General features: G+C 40.4%; 1 protein-coding gene across 2 annotated transcripts in view; it reads right to left on the bottom strand.

Annotated features, from left to right (window-relative positions):
• Positions 1-21,319, bottom strand: part of LOC311238651 (CMP-N-acetylneuraminate-beta-1,4-galactoside alpha-2,3-sialyltransferase-like) — a 300,110-nt gene that overhangs the window by 215,883 nt on the left and 62,908 nt on the right. For both annotated transcript variants that reach the window (XM_084326785.1, XM_084326784.1), the window contains exon 2: positions 17,264-17,414. In XM_084326785.1, the coding sequence (XP_084182911.1) occupies positions 17,264-17,381 (118 nt within the window). In that variant the 5' untranslated portion in view covers positions 17,382-17,414. The remainder of the gene's footprint in view (positions 1-17,263; positions 17,415-21,319) is intronic.

Raw genomic sequence — 21,319 nt, forward strand, 5'->3', positions numbered from 1 at the left:
GACATCGAGAGGTTTTGTTTCAGGTTTTTATCATCAATTACTAACGTCCTCATATGAAACCCTCCAACTAGACTCTGTCTGGAGGAGGGATATACCAGACCTGGAAGGTGACTTTGATTGGCAAGGAGCATGGGCAAATGTCCGACTTACATCAAGGAACCCGGACCATCAACAAATCAATCTTAACTATATTCACAGGACATACTTGACTCCTATAAGACTGAACAGAATGGGTCTTAAACAAGACTCCAAATGCTCCCAATGTACAAATGGAGACGAAGGGACATTTATGCACATGTATTGGGACTGCCCACCAGTTAAGGCATTCTGGAAAGATGTGACCCAACAATTATCAAAACTCGTATCTTGGAATATACCTGTACACCCCTCTGTATTACTATTGAATGATGTTTTTGAGTTTGCAGTAAATCCACAGCTAAAGAGATTGGTTTTATCGGGTATCACAGTAGCTAAAAAGCTGATCGCATCACGCTGGTTTCAACCGGAAAAAATGTGCCGGAAAGTTTGGTTTCTTACATATCTCGATGTGATTTATCAAGAAATATCTACAGCAAGAATTCTGGGTCTCAATGAATCCAAAATGTCAATGTGGTTAGAAGTGGTGGAGAGAATAAAAGCTAGCTTATAATGGTAGTGTCTGGTTAGGAGCGAGGGATAATAGAGGTACTATCCAAAGAGGGGTCCGGGAGGGGGGGTTCGAGCTGGAGCATATGTGTGTAGGGTTTTAGATAACAGGTATTAGGGGTATATCCTGTATAAGACATTGGTATAATTGGTAATTTCGTTGGATATACACTGTATACTGTAAAGTATTATTATATATTTTTTTTGCTTTCTGTTTCTGTGCTTGCATGTCATTTTAGCCATCTTAATTGTTAGTTTCATTATGCATTGTGTGTTGAGTACTGACTTTTAATTTAAAAAAAATTGCAATAATAAAAAAAAAAAGAAAAAAAAATCTTGAAGTGGAAAAGTGCTGCTTTAGAGTACTTGATTAGAAATACAAAACAATGCTTTTTTTGGAGAAAAAAAAACTTACAGATGTGTTCCATAGACTCACAGGAATTGTGCAACATTGCCCAAATAGTGAAAGGAATAGCAAGACACAGGACCTTTAAATCATTCTATACTGGATTAGGTGTATTATGTAATCATTAGTATTACTCATTCATTATTCATTATGTAACATTTAGAATTGATTTCAAGGTCCTCCTCCTTATATACAAAGCACTAAATGGAACAGGACCAAGCTACATCGCAAATTCTCTAGTCAACTATGTGCCTCCTAGAACATTGCGATCATCTACTGCTGGTCTATTGAAGGTTCCAAGCCACAGTCTAAGGAAAATCGGGGATGCAGCCTTTGCAAACTATGCACCAAAGTTACGGAACACACTACCTATGGACATTAGGAAAGCTATATCTCTTAACACATTGGTTGCCAGCCGGATATGGCGATTTATCGCTTGGATGCCACCACGTTAATGAATGGGAGGACAAGCACATTTGCGAACGCATAAACTATATCTTAAATTATGGCTAATATGTGTCTAATACACCCGTCGCTTATCAATGACTTGCTTGCAGTCAACATGTATGAAACTGATTGTTTTTTCATCAGTACATTTCCGTTTTATACCGTTTTGAATAAGAGTATAGTTTGAGAGTTCTAGTAATTTCAGAGAAATTCCGCGAAAATAGCCATTTACTGGAATACACAAAACACGTTGTCATTTTCCGGCTGATTTATGAATCGTTTTTCAAATAAACGCTAGATTATCGAGAGTATTTGTGTTCTTATGCACGATACAAAAGCGGGCTGAAAAATAATTTATTCGTGCCACGCTCAGCACCTAACGCCACACACACATTGTGCAATCTGTGAAAAACAACTGATTAACCCAAAACTGGTCAAATAGATTCCTTACCTCAGATCATTCCCAATGATAATGTCAGGCTGGACGGATGAAAAATGAATGGATAGCTAATAAAAGAAATAACGATTAAATAACAAGAAATATCGTTATTGGCAACCAACGCATGGTGGCCAACAACGAGTTATCTCGTTGTTGGCAACCAAAGTGTTAATATTTGGTACCTCTTCACCATAGCCTTCTAATACACTCCGCTGTACTGTAGCACTATTTTACTCTGTCCATTCTATTGCATAATTTAGTATCTATTCTATTCTACTATTCTATTATTGCACTGTATTATTTTACTCTGTCTATTGCTTTTTATTACAGGTTCAAAACTGTCGGGTATTGAACTGTGTGTGTATCGAGCAGAAGAGACTGTCATGAGCAGGAGACTACTGTCTGATACGGCTTGCCTTAAAATGTGCATTTGTGGTGTCAGGCAACGGAAGACTGTCATGAGCAGGGGAGACTGTCAGCTTTAATACTGTCTGATATGGCTTGCCTTAAAATGTGCATTGTGGTGTCAGGCAGAAGAGAAGACTGTCATGTTTTGAACAATGGATACCGAACAAAGGTTTGGGACGGCTTTGAACTGTTGAAACAGTAATTCAGAACAGTTTTACCATTGTACGACTTTGAACTGTTGAACAGTAATCCAGAACTATTTTATTGCACTGTAAAATATATATTTTTTTTTAATCTATTCTATTCTACAATTTTATTGCACTGCACTATTGCACTCTGTCTATTTTATCTTGCTCCTTTTATTATCGTCTATTTAAAACTGAATCAAACCATAAACTAGGTGGCCTGTTGGGATGTTAGATGTGAAAAACTGTGATTTTATATGTCTGCACTTTATGTGCTCATTTTATGCCTGTCTTTTTTCTGTTGTGAAGCACTTTGAGCTGCAGTTTCTGTATGAAATGTGCTATACAAATAAAGTGTATTATTATTATTATTATTATTATTATTATTATTATTATTATTATTAGGTTCATTATCAAACATATAGCCTACTTCTTTAGTCCAGATGTACTTGTTTAGTTTATTAGCAATTTCATACATATTAGGTACAATTGAATAAATGAGAATAAACAAAATAAAAACACCTAAGAGGGTTACAAGTCGACACACAATGGTCGGAGATCAAACTTTCCAGGTGTTGGAAGCATCAAAGGAAAAAGCAGTATTTCCTAGTTCAGAGAAAGGTGGAGGAACCCTAAGAACCAACCAGTCATTTGAACGTGTAGAATAGGTTCCAAGATTCCATTCCAACAGTGTTGTGATGTAAGAGGAAGGGTTACCAATAAGGTCTTTAAAAACAAATAACAATGATAGTTACACCTTTCAACCAGAGAAGGTGGTCTGTCACCAGTAATAAATCTGAGGGCCGAATGATAAAGAATATTTTGTTACTGCACAATGTGTAAATAAATACACATTATTCACCTTAGAAAGTGTATTCTTTCTCTACTGAACATTGAGATGGTCAAACCCTGACCATAATCAAATTACAACACAGGAAGTAATAATAATCAGTACTTAATAATCAATACTTCTTTACTTCACCAACTTCAAGATCACCAAAAACAACTCAGCGTTTGCCTATACATAAACTTACAGTCACAGCAACCTAACAAAATATCAGAGACCCACTACATTTACATGTACACTTCATTTAGACATAAAGCTGTGATAAAATTGTGAACAAGTCAGCAGGAGGGGTACACCTCTGGCGGCTAAGGGTCAGTGGTATTGTTCATCTAGCAGTGCTGAGCTTGGGCGCTTCACTCAGTGCATAGTGGTATAGACATAGTAGGTAGTATAGGTATAGTAGCATAGCACATAGTAGATGGCAGTATAGACATAATAGTAGAGTACATATCGGTAAAAGACTGTAAGGTGGTTCGTTTTTTTCTTTTTAATTCAGATATTGATTGTTTTTTAGTTGACGGAAGCAAATTGGGTCACAACTGGACTACAAATTCCCCAAAAAGAAAGAAGAAAAACAAAGTGGTTGTTTGTTGTATTGCATGTGTTCACTTTGCCTTAGTCTTGACTGCATGTTCTTTGCTCACCCAAGTCACACATCACCTTGGAACCTATGAGCCACACTGTGTTTAAGAAGCAAACCATCCAGGGTTTAACCAAAATATTTCGCAGATGTCAAGCTTCTCATTTTCTCTCCAGTTCCTCCTCTCGTCACCAAAACAGTTCTGCTCTCACAACTCCTGTCATAAACAGTTAGACCTACTGTATGATTGATTGCCTTGAGATTATTTCCTCCATTTGCAGACCCATGGAAATGTTCAACATCCGGGTAAAGCTAATTATATATTATAATTATTATAATATATTTAAATAATATTTACTCTCTGAAATGTAAACATATAATAGTCCATGCTGCTCTGCACCAGTCGTAGATTACCAGACACTGGGAGCCGGTGTGAGGAGACTCTGACTAGTCAGGCTAGCAAGCTGGTGAACGCTGAGGTGGCCCAAGCCATTGCAATTAGTGATGCACCAATGTGAAAATTGTGGCCGATACCGATAACCGATATTAATATTGCTGTTTTGGCCGATACCGATATTTACCGATGTCGATATCTCTGTATAGAAAACACTTTTTTATGATAATCAAATAACGAGCTATTTTCCAAAACGCATATTTTGTAACTTTTGTAACTTATTTTCAGAAATGACTGATATTTTGAAACTATTTAAGGCCAAAACATGTAAAAAAAAAAAAATTTAAATTTTTAATATCGGCCCTATCTTGATATCGGACCGATACCGATGTGTAAAAAAACTGCCATATCGGCCGATATTATATCGGCGGCCGATATATCGTGCATCACTAATTGCAATGCTTTCTATTCTCTGCAAATTGGTCATTTTGTTTGTACAATTCTGTCTCAATAAAGAACCTTCTCTCATGCGTCTTCCCTATTGTCTCCCTCTCAGCCTTCCTACTGTCTCAATAAAGAACCTTCTCCCCTGTGTCTCCCCTACTCTGTCTCCCCATCAACCTTCCTACCGTCTCAATAAAGGAAACAAATGATAAGGGGGAGTGGAGTGCCCACTCTCCTTTAAAAAAGAAAATGAAAAAACATCGACTTCCTGGTGATGCCCGAGCCAAGAGCTGTGTGAAGTCCTGCACTTGCCAACTACAAATGTCCTAAAGTAGGGTTTACCAATTAATAGGATTATTTGTAGTAGGTCACCGCTATAGACTATAGCAGACAGACCCACACACATAGATTTCTCAAACTAATACAGTGATGGGCGGATTGGGCGCCACACTCTCTGTTGTGAAGGGCCAGATTAAAGCTGAGAATCTACATTTATTGTTTTATATACCTTGTATATTATTTATATATACACGGTATATCCCTTTAAGCCTGCGTTTGAATCATAGTAATATTCGCTTTCCTTATTGGATAACGCCATCGGCGCCAGACCGCAAGCCCCCAAAGTCAGGTTCAAAGGCGAGTCCAAAGGCATGTCGCAACATGCCCGGAGACAGCGCATTGATTCGAGACGAGAACTGAGGTTCGGCACTAGATAGCCACTTAAGTATATATACGGCGGCAGGTGCGAACAGTAGCTGTTCGTGCAGCAAGTTCAACGTTCATCGAGTTCGGTAAAACAGTGAAGTGAGAAGCAGTGCGTCTAACAGAGCGTTGAGAACCATGTGCGAAGTGAATAGTAAAAGTGTCAGATTTAATGCAGTAATGTCAAGTTCGACTTAGCTTAATGTGAAGTAAAGAGTCGTTAATTATTGTGTATCGTGCCAACAGCAGTTCGTTCGTGTGTAGCATTACCCAGCAGTTCGTTCGTTTAGCTAGTGGACCTTAGCCAGTGCGCGTGGACTAAATACATTGGTGCCAGCACACGAGGAGGCCTAGTCGGAGAACCTACTGGACATGTGCACATTGGAACCGACGGCGGCGATTGCAGAACCAGTATTGGTTGGATTATATTGATTGTGGAACGTACTACCTGGAGAAGAGCATCGTTAATCTCCACTGTCGTTTGGATTTAAACACCGTGAGGATCTACATTCGGGCTGGCCTCATGGACCGAGGCTAGCTGGCTATCATCATTGCTATTGGGCAATTGGATTACAGTTATTGCTTTTGATGCTGAGCTTTGGATTACAAGGACTGGCTTCTGTACGTGAAACCCCTTCTTCTTCAATTGATCAGACTGAGTATCCGAACATTCCTCTCTCCTCCAGAGCTTACAACTCTGGGAGGAACCCATTGTCTCCAGCGGTACCAGCGTTTCCCCCATATAATTGCCATCCTACGCCAGGCGGCGTTAGCCTAGTACCCCATCGTAGGAATTATTCTATTCCCATTGACTTATGCTACTGACTGACTTATGCATATTCTTCGCCATACAAGCGCGACCCTAATTCTCATATCTGTAACATTTACTGCATAATAATAAATACCCTCAAATGATATTTCTTTGTCAGTGCCGTGTTATTATGAGTGTCTGCCATATATTAGATGTACTGTCTGGCCAGTAATTAAAGTACATACCTAGCAGTGGTTTAATCTATCACAATCTTTAATACAGTCAGGGTTTTGTAACCCCTCAGTTACACTCTCCATAGAAATCGCTGTTTATTTAATTAGGATATTAAAAACAACAACTTTTTCAGCCACGGAGGCCTTCATCAAAACAATATAGTAATAATATATAATATAATATACTAGAAGTGCTTCTCAGTTTCAATCTCATTCTTGTCCACTGCCGACTGTGGACCTTAAAACACACATCCTCCCATCGTAACACAAATCATCTCAGAACGGCAGTTATGTTCAGTTCAGTTTTTTCTAGAGTTGTTCCGATACCGATACTGGTATCGGAAATGCCGCCGATACTGCCTAAAATGCTGGTATCGGTATCGGCGAGTACACGTAAATTCTAGCCTCCGATCCCATGATGTAATTTATCTCCTGCCGAGTCCTGCGGAGAGTGAGGATTATAAAATGAACATGTTTTAAAGTGTGATGCTGTGTCATTTTAACAGCAGACACACTTTCTTAAATTCCATTGTCCCCGACAGTGCGGTGTGACGGGGAGCTCGGACGGGAATCGGGATGTGTTTGGCTGGTGTTATGATAGCATTAGCTGGAAAGATAGCTAGTTGGAACAACATCCGCTTTTAACGTTACATCAAATCAGATGATCGCCTGTCCTTTCTCCAGGACCTAACACTGTCCGTGACCGTCTATCAACAATAATGCACCCACGGTGAATTGTATTTAAGTTAAGTAGCTACGGACTAGCGTTAGCTGACTATTACTAACGTTATCTTAATGTCAATGCGGGAAGACGAGCTAGGTCAGTTAGCTTAGCTTGATAACGTTACCGTGTCTAAAGTTGGTGCTATTCACATAATCCAGCAATAATGGCTGCAGACCTGCAAGCAAAGTACAGCAAGTGCCAAAGGATAAGAGTCTGAGGCGGAGTTTCAAAAGAGAATGTTGAATATTTATTTTGCATCAAAAATCACAACATGAACGTTCTATCTGCCACTAGCTTACAGACTGAATAGGGTATATCTGCAGAGCGACTGAGTAGCGAGTGCAACACCGTTTAATGTCCGTGTGGATCATTGGAGTAGGGTATATCTGCAGTGCTGCAGCCCATACTCATTGATTAATGATACTAATACAAATCTATACAATCACCTGTTGTTGAATAAATACTATACGTTCTAGTTATTACTAAAAAAACAGTATAACAGTATCTGAAAAAAAAAAAAAAAAAAAAAAAAGTATAATTTATATAATTTTTTTTTTAATTTTTTTTTATGCACTGGTATCGGATAAATATCGGTATCGGCCGATACCCAAAGCTTAGGTATCGGAATCGGATCGGAAAGGGAAAAATGGTATCGGAACATCTCTAGTTTTTTCCCACGGCGACTATAGGGAATTTCTTTATTTAATTAAAATGTTCACAACAACATGGATGCATGTACTCTGCCAGCATGTTTAATATCCATAATACTAAAGGTTTGACTAAGATTTTTATGAAACTTGATTGTAAAAAAAGAAAAAGAAATTCTTTAAATATTTTTTTTTTAACTCATAAAATAAATTGGGTCGCACCTAAATCGGCAGGGTCGGTCGGCAACCGGAACCAAACAATTTATTTTAAGGCCTTAATTCCTCCCCATTTCCCACCCGTTTTAAAATCTTCTACCCCCCTCTATTGGAGTTACCCAGCGGTTTCAGGAACCCCCAGCAGCCACAGCCGTCGAAACGGAAAAGGAAAGTATTTATTTGCCAAGTACACTTGAAAATGTATTCTCTGGATTTAACGCATCTGAGCTATTTTAGGTGCAGTGCGGGGACCAACTCCAGTTCTAACGCCAGTGCCTTCAGTCAAGGGCAGCTGCAGGAGTTACCTATAGCACCCCATGGGCGGCACGGTGGCACAGTGGTTAGCACTGCTGCCTCACAGCAAGAAGGTCATGGGTTGGAACCCCAGCAGGGGGCCTTTCTGTGTGGAGTTTGCATGTTCGAGTGGGTTTCCTCCAGGTACTCCGGTTTCCTCCCACACCATAGACAATGCATGGTAGACAGGGACAGGGTACAAAATAACTACACGCCCAGCGCCATTGGCTTGTAGATTTATTGTTTGGCGGCTAGAATTTAAGGTCTGCCCGCCACCTGGCGGTTAACAAAATACACTGCATTTACCTCGGCCGGCAGGTGAGCACGGAAGACTAGGGCGCGGGCCCGGGTGGAGCCGCCGCGGCTGTGCTCGGCGTCAATATGATGCGGCGGTGGTGAGTTGAAACTGCGTGTGTGTGTGTGTGTCACGTGCCCGTTCTAATGTTTACAAACAATGAACCTTTAAATGTAAATGAGATGCGCTCTGCTCACAAGGTCAAGTTTGTAACATGAGACGCACATCACCCGTTACTTCACCCGTTCTTTAGCCTACAAGAAAACCCTGCAATCGCGTTTTTGATTGTGCTCTGATATTTTACTATTTCGCATTTGATTTGACCAAATATGTGGAGGCATATTCCCTGCAACAGGTTCAAAGATAACTTCACATTTATTGGCAATTCGTTTCCTTATATCGCTTCCTCCAGGGTTCCAACTTGTGTTGACAAAATGCAACCCTGCTCAGCTACGGAGAATCAGTGCTCTCTCTCTAGACTAGAAAGGTGCACTCAGTAGAGCACAGATGTCCGCCAGGGCGGCAGCCACACATAATAATAATAATAGATTGGATTTGTAATGCACTTTTTGTTCACTGGGATCCCAAAGTGCTACACTACATGGTTAAAACAGTTAAAATAACAGTTGAAATAAAATAGTTATTAGTAAAACAAATAAAATAAAATACAGAATACAAATAAGATAAAAATAGAACATAATTAATAAAAAACATAGTATAAACAGACAATTTAAAAACAAAAGCGCAATAAAATTAAAATAAAAAGCAGTCAAAGGCCTTTTTGAACAGGTAGGTTTTCAGGCCTGCCTTCTCTCTCTATCTATCTATCTATCTATCTACCTCTCTCTGTTCAATGATTTAAAGTGGCCAAACGTTACAATATAAATACTAATTGGATTTTTGGCTGGTAAAAAATCTGCCCGGCTGGTAGTTTTTAAAATCTACCAGCCAAATGGCTGGTAAGTCAAAAAGTTAAGTTTGTTCCCTGGACAGGGACTACAGATGAAAACTAGCTCATTAGCTAATTCTGGCACATTTTTCTTTTTGGGTAAAACATTTTTTTTTAACAAAAAAGACAAATTAAATATATGTCTTCTACTGTATGGTGTGGAAGGAATCCGCAAATCCCGGAGGAAACACGTACGAGACGCAAGGAGAAGGACCTTGTTGCCGCGAGGCAGCGGTGTTCACCACTACGCCACTCCGTGGCCCCGCTCCCTTCCCCCTCCACATAGTAAGGAGGCCAGGTCGGCGTCACTGACTTGTTGACTCTTGCCCGTTCTATTAAACAACAGATGACTTGATATAAAGAAAACTAGGAGCCTAAATCAGATCAGTGAAAGGACTCTGGGGGCTGGGGGTTTTGGGCAGCACAGAGAATGGACATGTCATTGGAGTTCACACAGATGTTTAGTTGAATTAGGCCCACAACGCATGGAAGAAGAAGAAGACGACTCAATAGTGAATTCCTGTGTCCTGGAACCACCCTCCACTACTCCCACTCTCCAGCAAAACAAACATTGCAATGTCACCGCCACCTACAGTACACCCAGTTCCTCCCGACCAGCAATAATAGCCTACTACTTCAAAATCTACATGTGAACAAATACAGCAACAACATTTCAAGCATTGCCAACTTTAGCAGAAACCTGTTGATACGGGATCCAGGTACCGCAGGTAACGCCGAAACAACATTATATAAGCTTAGGCTAGATAAAAGAAATACACCAAACAGCATTGCCAACTTCAGAAAACCCAAAAATGTGGCTCCGACATACAAGTCTGTCAATTCTACTCTGAATTTCCCGTCTGTCTTCCATCAGTCTTTTCTTTTCTAATCTAAAACTAACTTTGGCCATTGTTACTGGATGATCAATAAGCTTCATTGTCATGCCCTGGACATGACAACACTCACAGTATACAAACTGGCTGAGCTACCTCATCATGTTCTAAATGCGGTGACGTGTTTAGGTCGCAGACTCAGGTTTTCCAACATGACGTATCCTCCGGCATGCTTTTAATTCATAACCAACACCCCAACATGCCATGAGGGTTTGTAAGTGACCACTGGGTTCGGCCTATACCTCCCTGAACTCACTGTACTGTGAGTGTCATAAAACACAGGAAGTGAATGAGACAAAGCTATCTGCACTGTGCAGATTGTAGGGCTTGGAATATAGAGGCCTTGCACAGAATATTTGTGAAGTTCTACTTCTTCCAACATGGCTGCCCGGAACCATTGGTAACCAGTGTATTCATTCATTTCTATTTCTGTGCAGCGGTAGAGCAGGAAAAACATTGAAAATGCACTGAAATGACTGTTCCACTGTGACTTGTTTAGAAGATCCTGTAATAAGACATCAAATTATAAATGTTTTGTCTATATATTTCTCATAAGTCAACACATAGCAAGCATTATTTTGTACATAGCAACAGTTGTCTCTTTCAACATGGAAGACAAATGCCATTCTAAACATTTTGTAAAAGGGCTCTATTGCCCACCAGCCAAAAAAAAATAAGGTAAATGTTGTCTGTTTGATTGATTGATTGAAAACTTTATTAACAGATTGCAGAATGGGTACAGTACAGTACAGCTCAATGCATACAATTGTTAAGGGGATGCAGACCAGAGAAAGACTTTCGTCTTGTTTACATCAGGGTCCCCCATTTTCAATTCATCGTAATTGGCAATGTGCCAATTCTACTAAACACAGCCGGTGTAATGTTACCGTCAATCTTAAAAGTACTTTGGCGGCTAAGACATTAACTGCCTGGGGAGATTCTGAATCCACTGGCCACTGTAGCTGGTTGGCAATCAAACTATGTTCATGCGACAGTATGTAAGGAATGTCCTAAAACGGACATGTGTCACTTCTCCTCACGACTGTAAAAGCACTGGGTGGGTATGAGAAGACTCAAATAAAAAAGACAGCCAAGCCTGGCGAAGCTTTCAATTCCTCCCATTCATAATTGCAGGTGGAGAAAATGAGTAAGGAGACGGAGTTGAAAGACAGATTCAGAGTTGGTCTATTTTTAACTATAATGGTTGAATGGTAGAGTAGAATTACAACTCAATTCTATCATTCCTATGTTATTCCTACCGTCTAGAAGATCCCAGTCAATAATTATTAGTAGGGCTGTTTTCCAGTATATATTACAATGTGATGACACATTTCATCTTGTAATGCATTTGTCATGGTGCTACTTCAATCAAACTAGTCTTTTTCAATACTGGTGTAAGAAAACATTTTTCTATTCACTTTGATTAACCTGTTACCGGTTATTTCTCTACAATAATATATATTGTGGACGATGGTATAATAAATATCTTTGCATGGATTCCTGACAGTATATCCTACCCAGCCCTACACCACAGCAGTAGAGAGTGTGAAACAGCCTGTGCGGCTGGCCCGCGTTTACCTCATCTTTATTTTAAATTAGTATCATTATTATCCTAGCTCGTTTGGATTCTTATTCTTACCTGTACCTCTCCTGTGCTTCATTATCTTTCCTGGTGCTGCTCTGACTGCCCTGCATTTCCCTACAGGGATTAATAAAGGTTTATCGTAACTGCATGGTCAACACCGAACCCTCCCGCCCCACAGATGTAGACTATCAAACAGAATTCCATACATGCCAACACTCCAGTTTGGCTTGTAATGGTCACTTGGTGTCACTTGGGTAATTTCCATTGATAATTAACACGCTACATTTTGTTGCGAGCACATGCCTTCACACATTCCTATTAAAATATACACAAGGAAGGCCAACAGAATATGTAGTGAACATTCACAGGTAAATAACGGTTGTTATGGTAATTATTCTATGTTTCATCCCATTACATAATTTGTACAGCTTACTGGGCCTATTAGTTCATAGCTCTGTTTAAATACATATTCTCTGTACAGCCTTGACTAGTTAATATAGTTAACTAGTATCAGACACTAGGGCGACAGTCTTAACACTTTGAGTGCCAACAACAAGATATCTCGTTTGTTCATGCCGACCGTTCAGTGCCAACGACAAGAGAGCTCGTTTTTTTTTATTCGCGATTTGAATTCATATTTCATCAATCTAGCCTCACGCTACCACTGCAAACTCTCTCTGAGCTCCATTGGAAAAATACCGCCCCCTATCGTCTCTCCCTGTGGTACTGCACCCCTTTGGATTAGACTGAATGAAACGCATGGGGGGGGGGGGGGGGGGAATCCTGCTTCCATATTTTACTTCTGAGGCAAGTCACCCGAGACGATCGGATTCATTGTGGAGCCTCAGAACAGCGTGAAATCGGTGTTTCGTCCACCCAGCGTTGGATCAATAAACGTGATCGATATTTGGAATGGCGATCAGGAATTGGAATAATCTTTTTGGAGAACATCTGATCTGAGGTAAGGAATCTATTTTACCAGTCTTAGGATAATCAGAGCTTTTTTCACAGAGATATCAACATGTGCCCTATGTGTGTGTGCGTGTGCGTGTGTGTGTGTGCTGATCAGGAAATGAGATAATCGATTTTTCAGCCCGCTTCTATAGTGTGCATAAGTACACATATACTATCGATAATCTAGCGTTTATTTGAAAACTATTCATAAATAGGCCGAAAAATGACAATGTTTTTTGTGTATTCCAGAATATTCCAGTAAAGGGCGTTTATCACAGAATCTTTATATTTTCCTGAAACTTTCAAAAAAACAAGTTTTTCAAAATGGTATAAAACGGAAATGAACCGATTAAAAAACAATCCGTTTCGACAATGTTGACTGCAAACAAGTCATTGATAAGCGACGGCCATATTATACACATAATTTAAGATGTAGTTTCGCAAATATGAGAGCTCTATCATTGAAGTGGGCACTGGCACGCAACAGGGTTCTGGGGCACCTGACCTCTGGCACGTAAAGTGTTAACAGTGTTCTTAAAACAACAGCCAAGGCCCAGGACAGCTTGACTTGGATATGACACGTCCAAGAAAAATCACATCTTCTTATTTTCATTTGTCATTCCCAGCTGGTATTTAATTGTAAGTCTGACCAGAGCTCTTTCTCACTTTCTGGTCAGACGCTCGTGTACACTTGTCTCAGATTGTAAACTGAGGATACTTTTCTGTGGCCACAGAAATAAAACTATATTATTTTGATACAATTTGACTCATCTGAATTACTACAGCTCACCGTATTGGCTCCTTTAAAAAATTCCACAGCACGTTCTAACTCCATCATTATTTGGGGCTCTGGAAAGTCTCCCTTGTAAAAATGTTATGTTGGCAGGTTTGTAATTCCATTAATTGTGAGTAGGGATGCTCGATATTGGCTTTTTTACCTATACCGATATAGTCCAACTCTTAATTTCCGATACCAATATCAACCGATACCGATATATGCAGGGTTTCCCCCCCCAAAAAACTGAATAATTTCAGGTAATTAACATTACATATCTCTTGTTGTGGAATTAACACAACATTATGCATACTTTTGAAAATAAATAAAATCAGAATTTGTTCTTACTTGCTTGCCTGGGTAAATAAAGGTTATAGAAATGTAAAAAAAGAAAATAATAATAATTATTATTATTTTTAAACAGATACCGATATTTTCCGATATCACATTTTAATGCCAATATCGGCCGATAATATCGGACATCCCTAATTGTGAGTAATAGTCATGACCACAAGATTATAGCAAAATAATTTTTATCATAATCGTGCCCTACTGCCATCTTATAAGTTCAAAGTAGTGGATAATAGATCCTCCAGCAGCGAACCAGCATGCAGTTAGGAATCAAGTCAGAGCTGCGACCTATTTCCAACCTATTATGGTTGAGAGGAAGGGGATCTTAAAGTCCTCCTCAACTCAAGGACATGATCACCCCCTTTCAGATTTATAAACTCCTCTGAATATGGTTACCGTAATCTCAAAAAGTGATAATACGATTATCTCCTGACGAGATTGGTCTAGGGGGGAGTAGGGCTGCCAGTGGTCCCCATGGATACCATTCTACTGTGAATAGGCTGAAATGAGGCAAACTTGAATGAAATCCGAATCAAATCAAAGCAGGAGTAAGATGCTCAAAATGTTCAACCGTCGATTAAAAACACATTTCAATAGATATCTAAAAAAAATAATAATAAGGGGACTAACAAGTTGATGTCTTTTACTATCATGTACTTTGCTACTAAGTAACCTATATGCCTACTGTATACTACTATGCTAATATGTCTATACCACTATGCACTTGAGTGTAGCACTCAAGTCCAACACTGTCCAAAATCAAGAACCAGTGATGAATTTTCAGTTCAACTCCATGTGTTTTTTACATTTGACTAGCAGTTTGCTAGTCAAATTCATTATGTTTTTTCAAATTTGAAATGAAAGTCGAAATTTGACAGCCCTCGTGGAGTGGACGCACCACTGCTCTGTCACTTTCAACTGGCAGGCAGGCAGACGACAGGCAGACGACAGGCAGACAGGGTGTGACACCTATTACTATTGTTTCCACTCCATTCATTCTGCTGTGGTGCGGTTTTAGCACTACAGTACAACCTGCACTAGAACCAAAACTAGGACCAACAGAGTTGGATGTGGAACAAACATTAAAGCACTGCTCTCAGTGCTCTGCATCACTGCTACAACACAATCCAAAAGGAAATGGTGCATAATACACATCAAAGGCTTGCTCATCACACACACCCTGCTTTTTTATAATTATTTAGTTCAGAGTGTGTCTGTACAATACACATGGCACACATGAACTCACAGTACTGTAAATCATTTTCACTGAGTTTATATAACTCAAAAATAGTAACAGACAAATTAATTTGTTAGAATTGTTTTCTCCCAACGACGAAAGTGTAACCCCTTATTTATTTCTCCCAAAAGGTGCTATACAAATAAAGTTATTATTATTATAAATGAAGGTTCCAACAGCATGTCAATGGCCCGACAGCCGCCTGTTATAATCACCAGCTGTAACCCGAGTTGATCTGTGCCACAGAACGGTCCACCGGATGGATATAATCACCGGTGTAACCTGAGCGCCCCTACTGGTTGATATACTGTTAATCCGACATGGTACCCACACCGCACTGCAGAGAGTCCTAAGGGCCGCACCAGGAACCAATATGGGCCATGTCACTAGTTCAAAGAATAGGAGACGGGCAACCTATGTACGCAAAGACAGACCACCTAGCAGGGAATGACTATTGCAGAATCGAGAGAGAGAGACAAAAAAGGCCTGTTTCTTATCTATGGTTAAGAATGTACTGGATCTGAACACAACAGTAGTTAGGGAATTTATTGTGGGCAAACAAGGCTCCTAGAAAAATAATAAGTGAAATTGAAAAATTATGAAATTCCCCTGGAATTAGGATTATTGGTGCAAAAAACAACACCCCTGGGAGAATGATGGAAGATAACGGACAAAAAGTAGGCTACAGCTTACAACATCGTCAAAACATGTGAGGATATGCCTCTTGTTGTAACAGTGTTGATCACATTGCCCCATAAATACTGAAAGATCCGCCCATCAAAATCCATTCACATGGGCACAACTGACCCTATTAAAAAATGTCCTACTCTGGTAGAGTATGGGCTATCTCACTAGTTCAAACTACAGAAGATGGGTCGCCTAGCAGCGGATGTACAGACAAAAAGATTTAATTAAGTTCTTCCACGACGGCCGGCTCTTGGCTGAAGTGAGTGATGGACTGGCAGAGTAACGGAGACGGGTGCTAGCGGGCTTCAGATGGCATTGCGTCGCCTGACACACAATCTGATGGATGAGCAGAGAAACGGACAGGAAGTAAAAAAGAGACTGATGGTAAACTGATAAGACAAACAGAGAGGCAGACAGCGAAGAGGACAGTTGGAGAGACAGGACAGAAAAGGACAGACAGATATACAGACAGGAACTAAAAAAGCCTTATGGTAGACCAAAAAGCAGACAGTAAAGCAGACAGACAGGAAGACGGACAGAAAAACCGACAGACAAGAGACTGTCTTGATCAGAGCATAGACAAACATACTCCATAGCTGTCAAAAGACCAGAAAGGAATCAAAGAGGCAGAGGCAGAATGACTGCACAGACCGACTCAGATCAACCGCAGATGAAAAATGTATTCCCTCAGGATGAAGAATCAAAACAAGTCCATTTTTAAATGTTTTCGGGCAAACAAACATACAGTAGTTTGCAACCGAGAGCGACAGTGCACAACCTCCGCTAACTTTAACTATGGATGTTAAATTGATTTTGTTGTTTATCTGAAAAGTCCCTTCAAAGTACCCGGAGAGCAACTTTCAATCATGTGCGTCCCCGGTAGGAAAGGACCACTAACCCTGGCAGTGTTAGTGCCATGACTTACTACACGGGGGGCTACACGGGGAATGGAAACCCAAACCCTGGCCGTGTTAGCACTGAGCTTCACAGAAAACAGAACCCTTAACACTGCTAGTATTAGTGCCACAAACTACCCATTGACCTGTATCGAAAATAGGATTTGAAACCCCCACCCATAAAAAACTGTAAAGCGGACTTGTATGGTTCTTCATCTGACGGAATCAGAGGATGATAAGAAAAGCCAGGGGGCCCGAGGGCCTAGGTATTTAACTCACGTGGCTTCTGGCCCCAGACGTGCAGGTGTAGCTTCCCAGAGGAGTAGTAGATGAAGCCCAGGACCAGCATTGGGCACAGGACAAACAGCAGCTTGTGTGAGGGCTTCATGGTCCTCATCGGTCATTCACATGACACCATCCGGCTCATCACCTGGCGACCAGAAGAGATTGTTTACTTTATGGACCTCCATTCATCCGTCCACATAACAATACCCATAATGGTGATGTAATTACCCCTCGTGTTGGAGAGCCTAGGGTGAGTTAGTAACAATCTAGTAACCTAGTTTCGATGTAAAAGGATAGGGGGTGTCGTTGGAGTTGGACACCTTGTATCACAAAGGTCTCATTGAGTTCAGGCCAACAACACCTCCAGAAGGCTTAAAAGCAAATTCCAGCATCCTGAAATGAAAGCCGCTGAATAGCCGACAGTACAGACCCAACACTGCTACCTCGAAGCTCATTGCCAACAATACTACTGTACCTCAACATCTCAGCCACCCCATCCCACATTAACATCTCACACACCCCATCCTACCTCAACATCTCACACACCCCATCCCACATTAACATCTCACACACCCCATCCTACCTCAACATCTCAGCCACCCCATCCCACATTAACATCTCACACACCCCATCCTACCTCAACATCTCAGCCACCCCATCCTACCTCAACATCTCAGCCACCCCATCCCACATTAACATCTCACACACCCCATCCTACCTCAACATCTCAGCCACCCCATCCCACATTAACATCTCACACACCCCATCCTACCTCAACATCTCACACACCCCATCCTACCTCAACATCTCACACACCCCATCCTACCTCAACATCTCACACACCCCATCCTACCTCAACATCTCACACACCCCATCCTACCTCAACATCTCAGCCACCCCATCCTACCTCAACATCTCAGCCACCCCATCCCACATTAACATCTCACACACCCCATCCTACCTCAACATCTCACACACCCCATCCTACCTCAACATCTCAGCCACCCCATCCCACATTAACATCTCACACACCCCATCCTACCTCAACATCTCACACACCCCATCCTACCTCAACATCTCAGCCACCCCATCCTACCTCAACATCTCACACACCCCATCCTACCTCAACATCTCACACACCCCATCCTACCTCAACATCTCAGCCACCCCATCCTACCTCAACATCTCACACACCCCATCCCACCTTAAGGCGAGACACTGCAGGTGAATAGGCAAATATACTTTTTTTGTTGATTTTGTTATATTTTGCTTCCTAAACATGTCTTCTATGAAACTAATGACAATAAAACGTCAATAACACACATTTAATTGTTTATTTTACTTCATTTTGCCTTATTGCATCCATAAATGTGCACATATTTAATGGGGAAGTGCCTCATTTGCATATATAAACATAAATTTCAGAGAACTTGCAATATATTTTTTCTTAGTTTATATGTACATAACAAACTGGGAAAGTTTCATAGTGATATCTATTTAAATATTTTTTGCCTATTAGGGGGTACTACACTGTACTACACTGTTTGTAGCCTGTGTGTAGTTATGTTCAGTTCAATAACATCATTATTATTATTATTATTATTCAGTTATCAGGCATGTGTTTAGGTTGTCTATTACTAATGGTTTGATTAGATATTGTGTTTGTAAATATCTGTTTAAAAAAAAAAGTATGGCATTTTACAATACAGAACTTTGAAGGCGTTTTCCCAAAAATGAGTTAAGAGTTTTTCCTCATACTCTGAGCCAGAAATCTCCACTTCAGTAGCACTCACATACACCAAAACTTCCAGTTCTATTCATATCTATGTTCTGAAGGTATTTACATAAGGGTTGGTTGATATCGCATTCATACCCAGATTTATATCACATTTTATTCCTAAAAACATGGCGAAATATGGAATTTTACCATAAAAATTGACTGAATGGAGTATTTTCTGATTTATGGAGTGATAAAAAGAGATATCCAAAATCCCCTCTGTAATAACCTTTGGCTCTAATATGTCAACCAAATGAAAATATAATTTTGAAAATGGCTTTATCCAATGTTCAGATTTCTGTCCTGGAATTATATGCAAATTAGTGCATATTTAGTTTCAAGTTCAAGTTTCTTTAATAGTTGTCATACAGAAGTACAGAATACTTTTGTACAAAATGCTTCTTACTGTTGCGCTCCAGAGACTGTGCATGACAAGATAAGTATGAAATAAAGACATAGTAAAAATTAGAAGTAAAAAAAGAGGTCACAGTGTTCAGTTTAGACATATGTACAATGTTCGTAGACGTAGTTACCATACAATATACAATACTGTGCAGTGTACTAATATACAATACTATATAGTGCAAGGCATAAATGGACGAGGTGCAGTTTAGGTACAATTCACAGTAGGTGTACGAGTTGTAGTGCAAATCCTTTATCAATAAATATAAAGTGTAAGTGTGTTTGTGTGATCTAAAGTGTGGAGAGTGGGTGCTGCAGTGTGTTGTTTGTTTGAGTGAGTGTGTGCGTGTGGGTGTGTGTGCTGTGTGCATTTGATGGTTGTTGCATAGTGATTATTGTTCGTTTAGCGATTATTGTTCGTTTAGCAGCCTGATGGCCTGGGGATAGAAGCTCCTTCTGAGTCTTTCTGTGCTCGCCATAAGACTCCGGTATCGCTTGCCTGACGGCAGCAGTTCAAAGAGGCAGTTGTTCGGGTGGCTCGAGTCCTTAATAATTCTCTTAGCCTTCCCCTTGCACCGCTTGTTGTAAATGTTCTGGAGGGTGGGAAGCCCCCCTCTAATTGTGCGTTCGGCTGAACGTGTCACTCTTTGTAGTCTGCTACGGTCTTGTGCAGTGCTATTCCCAAACCAGGAGGTGATGTTGCCGGTCAGGATGCTCTCTATTGTACATGAGTAGAAGTTCCTAAGGATCTTCTGACTGACTTGGAACTTCCTTAGGCGCCTGAGGAAGTAGAGGCGTTGTCGTGCCTTCTTCACAACACTGTCAATGTGTGTGGTCCATGTCAAGTCCTCGGATATGTGGGCTCCGAGGTACTTGAAACCTCGTAAGTAGATAATGCCTCATTTGCATATTTAAACATACAATTTCAGAAAACTTGTAATACAAAAAAGTCTTGTCTTAATATAAGTAATCAACTGGGGAATTTTCATTGTGATATCTATTAGTTAATTTTTTTACCCTATTCACCTGTAGTGTCTCCCCTTAACATCTCAGCCACCCCATCCCACATTAACATCTCACACACCCCATCCTACCTCAACATCTCAGCCACCCCATCCTACCTCAACATCTCAGCCACCCCATCCTACCTCAACATCTCACACACCCCATCCTACCTCAACATCTCACACCCCATCCTACCTCAACATCTCACACACCCCATCCTACCTCAACATCTCAGCCACACCACCCTACCTCAACATCTCAGCCACCCCACCCTGAATGAATGAATGAATGAATGAATGAATGAATGAATTCACACACACACACGATACATTTACATGTGAGTATCCTCATGTGATAACAATGTCGCAAATTGTGTGCATGTGCCAGGTCTCCCAAGAAGCTATTTAAAGCTTTTGGAGGGAGCCTGAACACAGATACAAACAGAATATAAACAACAAAACAATAACAAAAAACAAAACAAAACAATACAACGTGGGTAGGTTTACACACCTACCTACTAACTGACATATAACAGAGATACATAATAGACAATTTTATTCCTAAGTTATCATTTTAATTAGAGATATGATTTTAGCAGTTCCTCTTTCAGTGATTTTTAAAGGTTTTAAAGGTATTAGTCATTTTTAGATTTTCGTCAAGCTTGTTCCAGATCTGTGGACCCCTGCATGCTATGCTTAGGCTAGCACAATTGAGCCTTCTCCTCTTGCCAGATATAAGATGCTTATTTCTTGTGTTGTGGATGTGCAGTGGTTGGCAGACTGGGACAAGCTCAGACAGTCTGTGATTCATGTTGTTGACAACTTGATACATAATTGATGCGTTTTGATGAATGTTAAATTCAGCGA

Source organism: Notolepis coatsorum (genome assembly GCF_963971535.1).
Source record: "Notolepis coatsorum genome assembly, chromosome: 13".
Classification (NCBI taxonomy): Eukaryota; Metazoa; Chordata; class Actinopteri; order Aulopiformes; family Paralepididae; genus Notolepis; species Notolepis coatsorum.